The sequence below is a fragment of the Serinus canaria genome, chromosome 3 (assembly GCF_022539315.1).
Source record: "Serinus canaria isolate serCan28SL12 chromosome 3, serCan2020, whole genome shotgun sequence".
NCBI classification, from domain to species: Eukaryota; Metazoa; Chordata; class Aves; order Passeriformes; family Fringillidae; genus Serinus; species Serinus canaria.
In genome coordinates, this window is record NC_066316.1 from 29,395,314 (window position 1) to 29,412,985 (window position 17,672).

The following is a 17,672-nucleotide window of genomic DNA, read 5'->3' on the forward strand; positions in this document are numbered from 1 at the left end:
CCCACTACCTTTTTTGCTCAATTTTCTTTGAGAAATCAAAAAAAGAACAGGATAATCAGATGTCCTGGTCCTTCTCTTCCTTTAATTGGCTAGTTCCATTATGTTTCCATGGTAAGAAAAAAGTTTGTGATTCAACAAGCACAGAGAGCCCATTGAGGTTGGAAGATGTTATAAGCTTTGCAAAGCACATCTGGTTTGTTGAAAATTTCCAGCTTTTTCTTCTTTTTTTTTTTTTTTTCCTTTTTTAAGAAAGAAGAGAGGAAAAAGAGGAAGAAGAGAGGGCCAAAATAATATGAAGCAAACATGAGAAATAGCTCAACACTGGTAAGGACAGACAGTTCCCTTACTGGAGTCCAAAAGCAGCTTTTTGCCAGTGGAAGAACCAAAGCCATAGGTTGAGCAAAAGTTGGAATGGTGTGTGTTCAAACATAGCAAGGGTGTGTGAGGAGAAGGTAGAGTAACGTTTCCTAAGCATGTTATAGTCATTAAAATAAAACATCTCTTTATGTTGAGTGCTTTATGTTGGCTATGTCTAAAAAAGCGTACAACAACTTCCAGACATACTGGTCTGTCTGCAGGGAGTTTCTCTGGTTATTTTTAAAGCAAAAGAATGGCATTTTTCCTGAAAGTGTCTGATCAAGGAAACTTGCATTGCTGCGCTGGACATGTACCACTTGCTGGTTTTTAACCCCCAACTGAACTTATAAAAATCTGCATTGGGTTTTTGTCCTGGTGTGCCAAAAAGAAAGGAGCACCATCTTTAACACCAAACCAAAAGTGCACAGTCTAAGCCATGGACAGACTGAATGTCTTTCCAGAAATGTGTGTCTAACTATAATGAAATTGAAAAATTTACCCAGTCATGATACAAAAGCCCCCAGCCCAGAGAAAACCAAGTTTTTCTCAGTAAATTTAGTGGGGGTCACAGAATGTAAAGTACGTTTTTGTGCTTAGAAAGCCAGTATGGTGTTAACATTATTGTACTGGAAGTAGTTTGAATTTTCTCGAGAAACATGACAACAATAAAAATGGAAGTGTTCAGGGCCAGGCTGAAAGGGGCTCTGAGCAACCCAGCCTAGTGGGAGGTGTCCCTGCCCAGGGCTGGGGGGAGGAGGTTGGAACTAGATGATCTTTAAGGTCCCTTCCAATCCAAACCATTCTATGATACTATGAAAAAATTAGTCATGTTATTCTCCCCAGAACGTTTTTAGTGGTGTCAGACTGCCCAGCTTTGCCCTCTGAGTGTTGCAATAGCTACTGCCCCACTGGTGTTTGCCAGGGCAGCCCTCACTGACAGCTGGTGGCTCCAGTGTTTGCAGCTGCAAGTCACTATTACCAACTTTATCTCTGCAGTAAGAAAATGTTTTTGAATCACAAAATAACATTACTGCAGAGGAACTGGATGAATGAGGAGTCTTACTGTCAAGATACTCAGCCTATATTTTCAAAATGTAAGGCCTACTGATCCAACAGCATAGCTTTCATTAGTAATGCAATAGGTCCTTTAACACTAAAAGGACTGACACCAGAGTGGAAACAATTCAATCCAAAAGAAATAATCCATTTGCTTCATATAGCCAAGCACTTTTAACATGCCAGCCAACAAGGGCAGATTTGCCATTACATATAATTTACTTTAAAACTTGCTCTTCTCTAAACATTTTTATGTGCTTATGATCTTTTCATATAAATTCTTCCTCATTCAGCTGAGAGACAAGAGGGATTACTGCCAGATTCCAGTCATCAGCAAAGAACAAGCACCTCCTTAGGTGTACCAGTCTGGTAATGGAGGTGCAGACACTGAAAGGACAAAAGGATTGCAGCAGCACCTGAAGAATAAACAAGCACATGGTTCTGTGTGTATAAGAAGAACCCAAAAACTTCAGACAAACCACATATGTTTGGGATTTCTATCTTTGTACTGAAATACACCCAGTCACAGAGAAGTGGAAAAGATCAAGCATAGCTGGTGTAGCACTGTACCAGCCACTTAGAAGAAAATTAACCCTATCCCAGCTGAAACCAGGACATCAAACTGCCAGGTACATTTTTAAAGGAAAAAGTACGGATGTCCCCAGATGAATGAGCAAAGTGGAACGCAGTCAGCAGGACAAGGTAAAAAGATGTGTAGTCACCATCACTAACAAAGGACCCCTTTCTCAGCAATGGCTTTAAAGGCATTCCCTTCTACACTGTGGCAAGGTGTGGTACCCTGTTATGCAGGATACTGCCACTGCAATTCTATGAATAAGAATAATTCACACAAGAATAATAAAAAGAAGATTAGAAAGAAGTGGGTAAGAGCATGATCTTTCTTTTAATGCTAAAGTATGTTCTAAATGGATATAGACCACGTTAGAAAAAATAAGAAACTTCAGCATAAACAATTTTCAGTGTCTATTAAGTTTTCATGGCAGTCCCAGCACCTTGAATCACTGTTTCCATTTTAATTCAGGCTTTTGACTGAGCTGATGAAACTCTAATCACTTCAAAAGGAATTCTTACCTTGTCTCTAGCCTCATTGAGAAGGTCTTCTAACTCTGAGAAGCTGAAACTGGCCACAGTGATGAAATCGCTCATCACGGGAACAAACCTGTCCCCTGATTCTCGCATGCGTCTCTTCTGATAATCCAGCTCCTGAAAGAGAAGAGATAGAGACAGGCAAGTGTCAAAGATTCCTCAGTGATGAGTAAGGCAGCAAGAAAGTCCATCTGTTTCACTCACTGCAGAGCATGCTCTGCTCCCACTTTCATCCAGAGCTCTAACTTAGAAACCACCTTCTCACTAAGTCAGAAATTTTTAGGTGAGAAAGGCGAGGTCAAGGTGGGATGACGGAAGGTCCTTGTTACAGTTTCACTTATCCTCAAATGACAACCACTCCCAAGAAAGCCATCAACATGCTAAGTTTCTAAAGCAACTTTATGATTTAAGCATCAACTACAGGAAGTTCTGCATTTTTTTCCCTATGAAAAATGACAAATGATAAAGAGCTTGTGTAGCAAGTGACTTTAGGATTTATAATAGTGACTTTTGCTCCACTGTCTCTTCCTATGGTCAATCAAAATGCTGTATACTTGGGAAAATGTGCTCTAGATCACCTGTTTATTTATCTGAAAAGCACCAGGTGAACAGCAAAAAAGACATCAAAACTGGTTCTTCCACTGAGGGACAAGTAGAGAGATGCCAGGTCCAACATTTGTTAGCACCCTGCTAAGCATTAGCCGGGACATCATAAAAGTGACAGAGTTATAAACTGGGGCTATCGTGCTAAGAAGAGGTATGGTAAAAATAAAAAGAATACATAAAACCATAGAAAACAATGATCTATTTGTCTGTTACCTACAAAAAGAAAAAAAAATATTGCAAGATTCTGTCTTTTTGGCTCAAGTTTTTTTAGTTTTAAGCCAAGATTACCCATAGCTATCTCTTCCCTTACTTTAATCATCATGCTTGAAACATGGAGAGAGAGACAGAGGTCCTGAAACTGACTAATTTATAGTGAGACTGGATGTCTCTCATGCCTGTACTTGGCTTGTGTGCTGTTGACAGTCTCATGGGGACAATGAAATTGTAATCTGAGCCTCATCTTTATTCTCAGCTGAATAATCAGTGGGAATGATAAAGCCTGACTTTCTCTGCAGGGAAAGCAGCATGAAGCAGCAGGTCAAGTTATGATCTGACCCTCTGTTCCCTTTGGAAAATACTTTTGTGCTGGCTGCAGCTATAGCTCCATGCATGTTGGGTGCTCTCTGTTGCTGCTCATCAAAATAGTAGTTCACAGAGCCAAATGGGTAGGTTTAGAAGCACCTAAGGGTAGGTTTGTAAGCAACTGTGCTGAGAAACATCTTGAGATTTGTTCCACACAGTGATGCTGAATGCCAAGAACTACTTTGGCCATCAACAACCTAAAATCTGACATGATATATCTTTTGGTCTGGTGTGAGTTGGAAAGAGAATGTAACCACCACAAGGAAAGACCACAAAGGAGAAAAGGGGCAGGAACGGCAATGTGGAGGTGGCCAGAGAAAGCTCACAATAAAGAAGTGCTACTTCCCCTGCTTTCCATTAAATCTTCTTCTCCTGGTTTCCTAACAGATCACAAGGGACAGTCCTGGGAAGACTGCTCAGTACATCACTTTGCAGTGAATTTTGTCTATGTTACAATCACTTTTAAATGAACCTTACAAATACAAGAAATGTAATTTCATGTGCTTCTAAGATTTTTTTTTTCCAGCCACTCTCTTCCATTCTAATTTTGAAGTTTACTTTAGATGAAAGTTGCTCCACTCTCTCCTTCCCTCTACCTCTGGCAGGTGAGTATAACAATTCTGTCATCTTACTCCCAGTAGAAAGCTATGGCATTTGGGACTGTTACTTGAGAGCAGAGTTTTTCAAAGTAAAATCAAGATTAGGTGGTCTGCTCTTCAATTTCAAATTCAAATTCAGTTCTTACCTCCAGAATAATTATCTCAAAATGCAAGAAAGCTTTAAACCCACACAAGCAACCAGAATGACTATGTAATCTGCCAGAGAGTGACACCACACAACAATAAATCCCTCTGAATCTTCTAGAAATGATCTCTGCTAATCATAGTAGCACAACAGAGGCTGGAATTGGCCCTGGTGGGTTGGGCTGCTGGTTCTCTAGAGGCATGAAATGATTCAGCCGTATTCAGTAGTAATTTCTCAAGTGGTGGTTACGATCTTGCTGTGTGATAGAAGGGCTCTGCTGACAAAGTTTCCTTCCATTACTTATCTGTCCTTCTGGAAGCATCCTATACAAAGGCAACAGCTGTATGAATGTCTTGGAAATGAATGCATCTTATTTTTACACAGAAGTGAGCTGCAAATCCAGGAAGCCAAATGGTTCGTAGTACCTTTAAGAACATCTGACTGTGAAACTATTTTTAGCTTTCTATTCTTAAGGGGCCTTGAAGAAACACCAGTCACTGGAGCCAAAGCTGTGGTGAGAACACGCTGGAAGAGAATCAAGAATCACACCTTTCCCTCCTCCCCCTTCCACCTGACAGTGATCTTCTATTGTTGCTATAGTGCTGCTTTTTACACGCCAGAAAACCACGAACTGAGCAAGCAGACTGGGAGGTGCTGGCAGCCTCAGAAGAAAAATACCATGGCAGGAAGAAGACTGAGGCAGGAAGATGGTGATTGTATAGGAAAGAGAGGTCGCCCATGGAACCCATGTATGGAAAAGAGAAGAAAAATCAGCTGTCAAGGCAAAAGGACAAATAATCTGATGAAAAAAAGCAAAACAGAATTAGCTACTCACATTTCAAAGAGGGGGAACTGTCTGTCCCAGCCAAAAACTGGGCCTCTCTTCTTGTCATGAACTTTAAGTCAGCCTTCCCTTTACAGGTTCTTTTAATGCCCAAATACTGTACTCCATGTATGGAGCAGTATGTCTTCTCATTGCTGCATTCTCCCTTACCCCAAAAAATCCATAAAAAATGTCGGGAAAGGGTTTTTTTTGGTGGTTTTTTTTTTTTTTTTGGTTTGTTGGTTTTTTTTCACAGGAGGATCACTGTCTTAATTGTGAGTGATGAACTGCTGGCAACAGCCAGACAGCCTGGGAGCCACTGACAGGACAAAGATACCTTCCTCTACCCCAGAGGAAAAAGCAAATTCAAGTCACATGAAAGAAAAATTAACTCATCACTTTCTTGTCTCATGGTGAATGAGAAGGACTAGAGGGTCCTGTGTTAGTCCCTTGTAAAAAGGCAACCCTTGCACACAAATCACCCAATGCAATTTCCAACAACTAGCTTTCATTAGTAGCAGGAAAAATTCCACCACTGTTGCTTTGCTTGCCAGCTCAGCTGCTTCATATTTAACTAGTTTCTATCCTTCCCTTTGCCTTCCCAAGGAGAGCTTAGGATAGAAGATAGGGCTGCATATAATAGAGCACTACCTGCTTACTACTACTCCAAGAGCCATGTGAAACACTTGCTCAGCAGACATCCATCCCTCAGTAAGAAAGAGCATGAATTTTATTTCTTCTTTCAGTCCATGCCATTTTTCAAACTGTCCTTTTAATTTCCAGGTTGAGATCAAACAAGCTTTTCATTAGCCTTAACTCTGCTAAGATCATCAGCAGGAGCTCCACATGAGAAGCTTTTATTTGTTTTTCCTTGGTTAATGCATTCTGAAATGGAATGGAAAGGAGTGAAAAAAGAAAGCCCACTTTATCTTATCATAAAATATATACTGCCCCTGATTCTGAGAGAGATATTGTAAGTGTGGCACTTTGGAAACCTTCAGATACTTACAGTTTCAACAGCTTTCAATCCAGTCTTTATGTTGTTGACTTCCTTCTCCAGCTCTACCAGGCTGCACAGGAGACAGAGGCAGAGCAGATAAAACAAAAAGAGCAGTGTTACACAGGGGTACAGGAACTGTGCAGCAGCACAGACCACTGGCCCATCACATCTGGGATCCGGCCTCTGGCACCAGCCACGCCAGATGACTGGAAACAAGGGGAAGGGGATGTGTTGATGCTCTGTGCTACTTTTTGTATGTAAGATGAGGCAGACCCTGCTTGCCTATGGTCACACTGAAAACTGAGATTTTCCTGGGAAGGAAAGGGAAGGTTGCCCTCAGAACATCTGCCCTGCAAGCTGTTCCTGACCCTTCAACCTGGAGCGTACGCCCCATGGCCAGCTCGCAGTGATCAGCTGACACACAAGCAAGGAGCACAGCTTTAGCACACACATCACTGCAGTCTCAGATTATCTCTACATATGATTCTTACACCACATAACTACTAAATCCTGTTAGCAGTACATTTACCTGTGATTTTTTTTTTCTCCCTCACAGTTCAAACATTGTTTTTTCCAGCTGCACTTCTACCATATGTTAGTCTGGGCCAGCTTACACTGTAACTGAGCATAGAAATGTACTGTTAATGCTCATCCATGCTTCCCTAGGCACAGATGTTACACTGAATGTCTGCTCATCATATATAAATGCGAGCTTCTTTTTTTTCTAGGACTTGTGAGCAAAATAAGTCTTTAATTTCCAGATAACTAGTGAGTACCTATTTGTGGATCAGCAGGCATCACCTCCTGATAAATGCCTTTGAAGTGTGAAAATACATTAATTTTTCACTTGTCTTTTGTTACTTGGAGTAGTTCCTTACAGAAAGAATCATGTTTGGGTAAATAATATGCATAATATTTTTGAGAAGTGCTTTGGAAAGCAAAAACAACAAAGTTAGTATTTTGGGGGCTGGGTTCTGTATTAATTTTTCACAAACACTTCCAGAAATGGACCATTGACTTTTTGCAAAAGTATGATGCTTTCTGCACTTCTGTACAAGTCTGATATGTGCAAAAGTCTGAACAGTCTTCCTGAAAAAGATTTACTGTAGCCTCTGTGCCTAATTGACCCTATCTTAGAAACAAACCTGCAGTTACCCAGAAAAAATAGCACATTTAGATGAACAACCATAGAATATGGTGAGTGAATCACAAGCAACAGCCAGCCTAGTTAGAATGTCTGATTCAGAAATAAAGTAAATACAGGAATATCTAAGTAAAGCTATCAATTCAGTTATGTACAACAAAGGCATTACAACTGTAAGGCTGGCCATGGGTTTAAGAAGACAGAAGTGAAAAAAATTATGATAACTAAGTTAACAAAAAACACTGGGAACTCCAGCTCTGAGAAGCAATAGCACTGGACTTACTTGACTTTTGCTGCTTCTGGAAGATGCTGCAACTCAGACTGGATATCTAGGATATCTGGATAATTCTTTTCAAAGATCATAATTAGGTAGTGCAAGAGTGTAATGTTCCTAAAGAAAATAAAATAAAAACAAAAGGTAGAAATGAGAAGGAAGATGGTCATGAGAAGGAAAGGATGGGGAAAGGATTGTGACAAATCAGTGAAAAATATTTGGGTAGGAAATGTGCTTGTTTGAACAAAATAAACAATGTGTCAGCAGTTAGCAGCTGTGCTACTAAAAGGAAAGTGCACAGGATTGAAATGGATTAGTCCTTTATGAACCACCCTTCCTAAAACCTCAAGCAATATAATGCATCCTAATTTATTCTGGGAACACCAGCATGCTTCCATCCACGGGTGAAATAGAAAAGAAAATTGCATAACACAGTATAATATTTGTCACCAGATACTTCAGAGAACAAACAACTAATAGTACTAAAGGGACATTAACTTTTAAGGGAGAAGCAAGTTGTCCTCAGAAGCAATGTGGGAAAAAAAACCCCAGAGTTGATTAAGAAGAGAAAAAAAGTTCTTGAAGATTGGAGAAGCTGCAAAAAAAAAAAAAAACAAACAAAAAAAAACCTGCTGTAATGAAATAGCTGAGCTTATGTGTAGTGGTCAGGCTCACTAACACAAAACCAATGGCAGCCCAAGTAGGAGCACATAGAATTGAGTTGCGTGAAGGATGCAGGAGAGGGTTTAAGGAAATTTGTAAAGTAAACAAGGAATTCTGCATGTAAAGAGAACAGACAGCAGTCACAGCTACTTTAAGTGGGTGTTATGTGGTTAACCAACAGGGAAGATAGCAGATGGCTGCTTCTTCACTCAGATTGGAGCCTGGGAGCTGGGAACTTGTGAGGGAACTGAATCTGTACAGGACATCTAATATATGGAAAAATTAAGCCAAGCTACATTAAGTCAAAAAAGAGTTAAACATTTGCTATACAACTGTTAGCCTTGGAACACAGAAAAGGACATTTTGGTAGTCAGAACAGTACTCTTTTACTTCAAACTCCATTAGGTAGGGATGAATTTCTTATGATATTTTACTGCCATCATTCATTCTATCACAGCCTGAAGTAATTTAACCACAACTATGGTCTCAGCAGGTCTTAAAATTCAAAGAAGGTGCAAGTTAGTAACAACCTGCAAGGTTCTTACTCCAAGGAATTTCCTTTCTCCAAGGAAAACCTTAGCAGTGCTGAAGTCTAAAAGTCATATTCTATGCCCAGTCTCAGCTGGATTAATGTCTAGAACCAGTATGGGATATGGGGCAAAACACAGAGTGATTATAAAGACCTGCAGTCCACATCAGTGAACAGTAAACTTCACATTCCCAAACCAGCTGTTTTCCTTATCTGCCCTAGATACAACCAGGATCACTCTCTCTGAGTTATATCTTGTGGTTTCATTAGTGGTGTACATAGAGAAAATGTTTGTGACAGTCCTGCATCAGAAATATACACCGTGTTTCACAGGAGACATGAAATTGCACTCAGATTTTTTTTTTTCACATTTTCTTTTTTTGCAAAACCACAGCCATAAAACTTTGGTAGAAAGAGAAAATTCCATAGAAATGCTCTTTCTCCCCAAACTTATTTCAGTTTTTGTGAAATACATTTTGTTATCGATGCATAAGGTTGCAGAAACGCACCCCAACATCATATGTGCATTATTCAGAGAAACAGAATTGGTTGCTGTGTTATTAGCTGGTCTTAATTGCTGCAGAATCTTTAAGAGTGAAAAGCACTACTTCAATGCTGAATAAGACATGATTTTCAATTGTCTACAGAGTAAAAACCAAACAAAAACCCATTTTCACTACTATGCTAAGAGATGTAGCAGCACAGTTACCAATGTATTTATGGCCTTTCATCCCACCTGTCTATGCTGGATTTGGTATCCGCAATTTTGTTCAGGCTGGAGACTTTGAAGCCATAAGCGCTTCCCCTTTGGCCCTTGTTCATGTAATTCCCGAAGGCAAGAACTACCTCCAAGAGCTGCCTCAAACGCTTGCTTCGGATGAGTTCTTTGGATGCCAGAAGAATGGCTTGAAGAGAGAGAAAAAAGAACAAGTTATTGCACAGTGGCTGTTTTTAACATGCTGGGGCCCATAATTTGAAATACCCTGAATAGCATTTGCACAATAACTGCTGCAACTCTGTCTGTGTGCTGCCCTTCCTGCACCCACACCCCCCCAGAATGAGGCCAATTGGAAGGAAAATGCACTACATTGAGCTTGTAGGAGGCTCCTCTGAACACAGGACCAAGGCTGTTCTCCTGTTACCATACACTCTAAAAGCATAACCAGTGAGAACAGAGGGGAGGCTTGAGCTCTTCTGAAAATGTAGAGTAGAATACATTCACTTCTACTCTGCAATAGTCATGGATGTGGTATAGAAACCACACACCTCCCCTGCTTCTAGGTTACACACTCCCAGAGCATCAGTGTCCTGAAGAAGCTGTTCTAAGTGCCATTTAAAGAGGGAAGGTGCAAGGGCTTGAAGGTGAGAAGAGAAGGCTGACCTGCACAGAAAGACTATGAAAGTTTCTGGCAGCTCAGCACAGCCTGACAGCACACTGTCATATTTGTCAGGTCATATTTACAGTGTAACAATCATGGAACAGACTTTATTAAATCAATGGGTGAGAAAGAAGGGTGTCAGACAGAACTTATTTCTTAGGATATGACACACCTTGGGCTCACTGGCTCTAAAAACATAGCATGCATGAAGACAAGCCTCTCTTGACCTTCCCTACCCCTCTGCCCAACTCTTAGAAAAAGTTTTATTAACCATACCTTCCACTTTTGGTTTTGCTTCTGCCAGCCTCTCTGGAAACTTCTTCTTAAAGAATAATGCTTGCAGCCGCTGCTGGTAGTGGTCAATCCTGCATGAAGGGCAGAGGAAAGCCAACACTGAACTGGAACTCTTGAAGTCCAGGGCCAGTATGCCCCCCACATAATCTAATGGTTGGATGTTCAGTACCATGAAGCCAAGGCATGGGATTATAGACACAGTTCAAACCGATAACACTACGTAATCGACCTTGTTATGAAAATGGTGGACCGCAAGTCATGGTTTCAGCTGAAAAGGAGCTGGAAGAATTCCCACTATATTCAAAATATGGTCATGGGAGATGCCAGCTACACCTCAATTAGCAGAACAAAATGTTAATCCTCATCAGGGGTATAGCAAAGTTAGAACAAGAAAGAGGGTCAGAGGATGAGGAGATGAGATAGCTTAACAGAAAAAGGGATCTATATGAAATCCTGACCCCTGGCTACACTACATCTAACACTTGTATCTGCATTCCTCTTTGTGAACAAATTTAGGCAGAGGAGGCAGATTTCTGCTTGTTGTCAGGGCACAGGGCCTTTTGCACAGAGAGTGCTTCTTGTCAATAAAGTTTGTGTCATGAACATTCACAGGCTTCTGGCAAACACAGGGTATAATGCTGGCCCACAATCTTGCACATTCCCCCGCAGTGCCAGATGATCCATTTTCAATAACAATTACAGCTGCTTCCAAGAAGTCCTGCGTGCACTCTCCCGTAATGTACCAAACAGACCTGCTCATTTCGAAGAGGAAACGATCAGCCCGGGCCATGCGCTCGATTTCGTGTTTGTGCTCCTCCAACAGGTCAGTATCACTCTTTTCAGGAACGAACTTCAGTAGCTAGAGTAAGAGACACAAACCAAACATTGAGATGTGAGATCCAAGGAAATGAGAGGGGGACAGAGGAGCACAAACAAACCCTGGCAGAGTGAGAGCCCTCAGATTTCTCTGCTACCACTGGGAAGCATTACACTGACTCAGTCGCGTGACCATAACTTCAAAAAAGTGCAGCTGTGTCTACAAAACTGACCTCTTCTAAACCTTTGCTTGCTGTTCTGTCTTTATCCTTCACTGACCCCATTAAGATTAATTTTTAATTCTATGGGGAATTTCCCATTTCAAAATCCTAAAGGCCAAGTGCTACTGCAACTTACCCAAGGGGAAGTACAGAGAGAACTTGATTCCCACAGCACTACTTTGAGTTTAGATTGGTGCAAACAAGAGCAGGATGTGTCCCAAACAGAGTGAAGTACCCATCGTGCCTATCGTAGAGTACACACAAAGCCTCATCTATCTCTCTCGGGTATGCCCTACTCTGCTGAAACAATAAACAATAACCAAACAACTGCCTATGAGGCTGACACTGACTGCTATTCAGATGCTGACCTTAAAAGCTCGTACTTGGACAGATTTTTGACAGATCTGCTGGTAGCTGTGCTTTAGTACAGTTATAAATACTGCCCTGCACACAGCCTCAGCTCACACCCACAGAAACCACTCACAAGGCATATGAAGCACTCTGCCTTTTACCACTTGCTAATACTTTATTGCACTCCCCAAATATGTGATATTCAAAGGTGTGGAGCATCAGGAGCTTGCAGTGACTTCTGGAGCAGCTGTGGTCATTCAGATAAAATGACAAGTAGGCGATAAACTTACAAAATGGAAAAGCTATTTGTGCATGATTAAACACTGACTGCCCAGAAAGAAGGAATCACATTTATTAGACAGTTCATAATTATAATGTTTTGCACACTCCTAAGGAACTCTATCACATGTCTCTTTGGTCAAAGCATCATCTGTCACCTTCTATAAATGGAAATTGGGCAGTGGTGGTGTAATTGTGGGGGGCTTTTCCTCACAAGTCATACAGTCAACGAGGTGCTGGGGATGGAAGTACCTGGGTCCCCTTCTAATGTTCCTGTGAGATCCCTTCTAGTCCTGGCTCTAATCATTGACCTACATGGCCTGGTTCCCAACACTTCCCAATAGAAAAGGCAGGTAAAGAAGGGAGATGAAGAAAAAGAAAAGAGAAAAGGAAAACAATAGCAACAATAAATAATCAGCAGGAAAAAGCAGAGACGGGAAAAATTATGGAAAAGAGAGAACATAAAAAGAAACCTCATACCACCTGTAATCATGCAAGTTTTGCACCAAGGAGAGAAACAGCTACATGACAAAGGTATACACAACAACGTTGGGAAAAATACTCTTCTCATGCTCTCCTGTGCAGCTCCACTGATATGATGGAGCCAAGTTCTCATCTGCAGAAAAACAGCAGTGCCAGTACACACATCCACTTGAGAAAAGGCAGAGAAGGACCTAAAAATAAGTTATATCTGACTTTACCCTTTCTCACCTGCTCAAGCATATCTTTTGCTAGGTCTTCTTGTTCATCCATCTTCAAGATTGCTTGTCTGATTTCTTCATTAGACAGCTTCAACCTTTCAAAAGTATCAGCATTGTGCCATTAGTGCAAAGCTTAAGTGACTCTGACAATTCAGAAAGTAGAAAGCCTGAAATGCTGCACTAAACAGGCATGAAACAACCACAGCAAGCTCTACTGTGATGTTGGTATTCTAGAATATTCAGTAAGAGGAATAAATCTGTTCTAAATACAGAGGTTTTATGGATAATATATTTTTATCCTCTTCAGCTAATCAAACACACATCAAAAAATCAGACAGTGATTAATAACAATCAAGTCCTCACAGATCAAAAGTACTTCCAAGCTCCCCCCATACCAGACGCCTCCCTTATTAAGTTCTTTTGCTATAGTAAAACCCTTCATGCCCATGTGACTTCTGACTGTGAGCTCATGTAACATCCTGACTCATTAAAGCCTCTCCCAGAGTAACAAATAATGGGACTGAAAACTCCCTTACTGAGAAAGCATATTCTTGCAAGCAAACTGCTTGGGCTAGGTAAATTCCCTCTGTCAGAAATGACAGGTGACATAGGAACAGAGAGCATCTGCAAAACCATGTTTCATATCATGAAACAAGCTCTGAAAACAAGAGCTTTTTAATGTTATTTGAGGTACTATGATCACACTCTCCTTACCACCTACTCCTGTCAATCTGTGTACAATGAGAAGGAGTCATCAGCTACAACTGAACACAGAATCAATAAAGAAAAGAAGTCTCAAGGTCTCCACTCGAAATCCAGGACAGATCAGGAGGAGTCAAAATTTGTCATTACCAAGATGTTGCTTGATGGATACCTGAAATGAACTTGGTTGTTCTCAGAACAGATGTCAACAAAGAAATGCACCAACTCCAACCCATGATACTCAGTCATTTCAGCAGAGTAGGAAATAGTGAAGTGAACCATAATGGAAAAGCTATTCACAAGAAAATCTCAGTTTTGGGACTGAAATAGTAGAGTGTAAAAAGAAATATTTGAAGAGTGAAGTCTACAGTCTCCATGGACTTTCTACTATCAATATAATTAATTAACAGTAGAAAGAAAAAATGCAAATATAAATAAGAGACAGGCTGATGCATGAAGCAAAATGTTTTCAGTGCTAAGAAGTTCCATGTTGAAATTTCATATTGCCATTAGCATTTGGATAGAATCACATTTTTGGAAAAATATGGTAAAAGCAAAAGAAAAAGCATTTTTTTTTACAGATAGGAAATATTACTAAATAGAAGACACATAAAATATTTTAATATTGCCCAATATAATTAACAGCTGGAAACTAAAATATGAATCAACAGACATTTGAGATCTTGTAAGTATTACATCTCTGAACTAATTCCTCTTATTGTGTTCAAAGTTGGTCATCATGTAATTTTCCACAAGGAGGGAAAACTGATACCATCTAAGCAAGATAAAGAACTGAATTTCCAGAAAAGCTTCATAATTGGGTCATGCTCAGATGAGATATAAGGATTCATAGTTTTACAATGGAAAGGTTGGAAACATTTTATTTCAGGTAATTAGTTTGACACTGGATGAAAAAAACAAACTTAAGTACATGAGGTTCTGCACAAAACTCTGCAGCCTCAATCAGAAAGTGGAAGGGATACTTTTGACTTAAACAGTGAATTGTAAAGTCCATGGCTATGTGACTCTGAACTGATCAAACACTGTGACCAGAGAAGGGCTAAAACTAGTGGCTGTGGGCCTGGTACCTAGAAGACACATACACACATGCCCAAACAATTCAGCGCCTGAAGTTATTAAAATGCTACATTTTGTTGATTATTTTTCCTTTAGAGAGCAGCTTTGCATTTTTCAGAATCGGCAGTCTGCAGATTAGATTTAACTTGTAACACAGGCCCACTGTGTGTGAGAGGGAATGAAATAAAGCAACCCATTAACACCAGGGTGGAGGGGCTTTGTTGCTACTTTCACAGAGTTTTCAAAGAATAAGGGTGCGTTTTCATGTGTTTTCCCTGCAAATAACTCGAGCAATTACACTCTGATCACCCATTACACAGTGGAAGTGCATCTGTGTGTGTTTGGGGATGCAGTAAACAGGATCAAATTAACAGGTTTGAGGTACAGCAACACAGCGGTGCTGCATATATTACCACTGATCTTGCTGTTCTGTCCAGAAGCCCAAGGATTCCAAGCTCCTCTGTTTGCTGCCATTCATCAGCATTAAATACACTTGAAAACATCTTCTGTTCAAAAATAATTGAGAGCCCCAAGGACAGAGAGTTATACAAACACTTTGATTTCTTGGATGATTTTGTGCCCCGCCAGCCATCAGCAGAAAAACATCTGGTTTGAATGGTTTAGCCCGCAGTAGAGAAAAGCAAAAAGCTTGCCAGTCCCCTGCTGAGAAGCAGTTTAACTTGGTCATTTACAGGACTGCAAGAGGGTCATGGTGCCTGCAGGTGTGCATCCTAGATTATTACCAATCTAATTACTACTACGGAAGGATTTACAGCAGAACAATGTTACTGTTCCAAAGAGGGCTTGTTCTTCTGGGACAGGATGCCTTTCAAAAGCAACAATGACACAAAGCACAGATCTTCCCATTTACAAACCGTCTGAATAACCGGCCAAAGAATTGTTAATCAAGTGATTCTTGTACTTTCAAACCTCGTGCCTAGCCATGTAGCAGATCTTAAAGATGGCCAGCAGTAATGTGAAACAGATGTGCTGCTTTTAAACAGAAGCAGGTGAACTGATTAAAGAAGAACCTAAAGCAGATGCGTAAAATCTTTCCATTTAAAATTGAAAAGAGGCATCCCTCAGAGCCTAAAACTCATATGAGAGAGCAAAATTAAAGGGGAATTATGGCCCAAAAATTTACACTAAAGAAATTACATTTTGGTATCTATTGGAAAGCTGCAATGACTTTCTTACAAGCTTTGCAGATCCAGGCACTCTTCCTCCAGCTGCTGGAGGTAACTCAATTTGGAACAGCATACAAGTCAAGCTGTATTCCCTCTGCCTTACACTTCTCAAAATCACGTATCCTGGAATCACGACACAGGAAGCAAATGTGACCAGAACAAAATACTGTGCCCCTTTGCTCAGCTGCAGCACATTCACTCATAGCACAGATACTGCCAGTTTTTGTTCAACAGGAGCCTGACACTGGCCAGATGAGGAAGGAAAAGGATCTTTACTGAAAATACTCCCTCCTTCTTCCCTCACCCATACATCTGGTGGCAGTATATGGAAGTCCAACAGCTTGAGTCATCTTCAAGCAATGTTAAAGCTCAACAAGTACCAAATAACTTCTGATATGGTACTTAGCCTGCCTCCCTCTATCCCCTCCGGCGTCATAAATAATCTCTATTGACTCTGCAGAGTAATTCATCACTAATCTCCCCAGGACACCTCGACTGATTTAACACCAGCTTCACTTGCAGACATCAAGTGGTTTATTGTTTCATCCTCTTGGAGAACGCCGGCAGCCTGACTCGGAACATGCCTGGGAGACATGTTGCAGTTTTACATCAACTTCCCTTACAGACACCCAGTGCTCGCTCATTTTTTCTCCCTAAATATACCCATTGATTTAACTCACTGTAACCTCCCCCCTCTCTTTCTCCCTCCCATGAATCAAAGCAAAATGCTTGTCACTCATTAACAATCTCCCCCTCCAAGGAAAAAGTGAGTTACATCATGGGCTTGTTCCTTGGATCTTTCCTAGCTTTTGAGAAGGAAGCATACTTTCCCACAAACAGAGAAATGGTGGTTTTTTTCAGCTATGTTAAGTTCCCATATCACAGGGATCACAGACCTACTGTTCCTTTTACCTTGGAGAAGAGGACTGATTATCACGTATCAAGGATGTTTTATACCTCCTGCTGAATGACGGTGCTCCCAACAGATGCCAATAGTAGCTGTGGCAGTGACAGGCACTGATTGATACTTAGCTATGTCCTAAGGCCAGTTTGTACAGCTCACCCAAATCTTAGCTTTAGTGACTGCAGAATACTCCATCTCCACAAAGTCATTTCACACAAGCTACTAGTTAATTCATTCCAAAACTTTGTGACTAAGACACAATCCTTCTCTAACTCCTGAGCTCTCCTAAGACTGTACAGCTCCCAAAGTGCAGGCTTTTCAATATCTCCATCTTGGGAATACTGATTGCCACTACCCCCTAAAGGCCTCCTCTCAGAAGCAGCATTCAGGAGGTAGGCTGGTCTAACTACACATTCAGCCAGAAGACAGAAAGGTGCAGCCACTCTTTCCACATCCTCTTATCCCAGCTGCCCACTTGTCTCATTAGTGAAGACATCAGTGCTTTATCTTCTGTGGGACAACAGCTGGGACATTTTACCAGGTACATCTTACACCATTATATCAACATGTTGGGGAAAAAAAAATCCACCAGTGCCTTTTCACATCACAGTGAAAGTATTCTGGCAAGCACAGAAAGAAACAGTCTTTTCTTTTCTTGTTGTTCTTCAGCAAAAGCTCATGAGTAACCAAGCAACTTTGCATTCAAATACTCTCAGTTACCTTCCAAGAAGGATCTGGGGATGATTATCTTTCTGAGCCAAGAGAAGTAAAGCAGGACCAAATATGGGAATCCCTAAATTACCATGAGATATTGATGAAGCAGTGGTTCACCTTTTATCATAATCCTACCTTCAGGTTCCTAGTTGAGATCTCAGA

At 40.8% G+C, this 17,672-nt stretch overlaps 1 protein-coding gene across 3 annotated transcripts in view; it reads right to left on the reverse strand.

The window, feature by feature from the left end:
* DAAM2 (dishevelled associated activator of morphogenesis 2) overlaps nucleotides 1-17,672 on the reverse strand; it is a 205,576-nt gene that overhangs the window by 13,390 nt on the left and 174,514 nt on the right. For all 3 annotated transcript variants that reach the window (XM_030235963.2, XM_018915542.3, XM_009091455.4), the window contains 7 exons: nucleotides 12,937-13,021; nucleotides 11,311-11,417; nucleotides 10,541-10,629; nucleotides 9,622-9,790; nucleotides 7,703-7,810; nucleotides 6,285-6,345; nucleotides 2,506-2,637 (listed from right to left, as the gene is read on the reverse strand). In XM_030235963.2, the coding sequence (XP_030091823.1) occupies nucleotides 2,506-2,637; nucleotides 6,285-6,345; nucleotides 7,703-7,810; nucleotides 9,622-9,790; nucleotides 10,541-10,629; nucleotides 11,311-11,417; nucleotides 12,937-13,021 (751 nt within the window). The remainder of the gene's footprint in view (nucleotides 1-2,505; nucleotides 2,638-6,284; nucleotides 6,346-7,702; nucleotides 7,811-9,621; nucleotides 9,791-10,540; nucleotides 10,630-11,310; nucleotides 11,418-12,936; nucleotides 13,022-17,672) is intronic.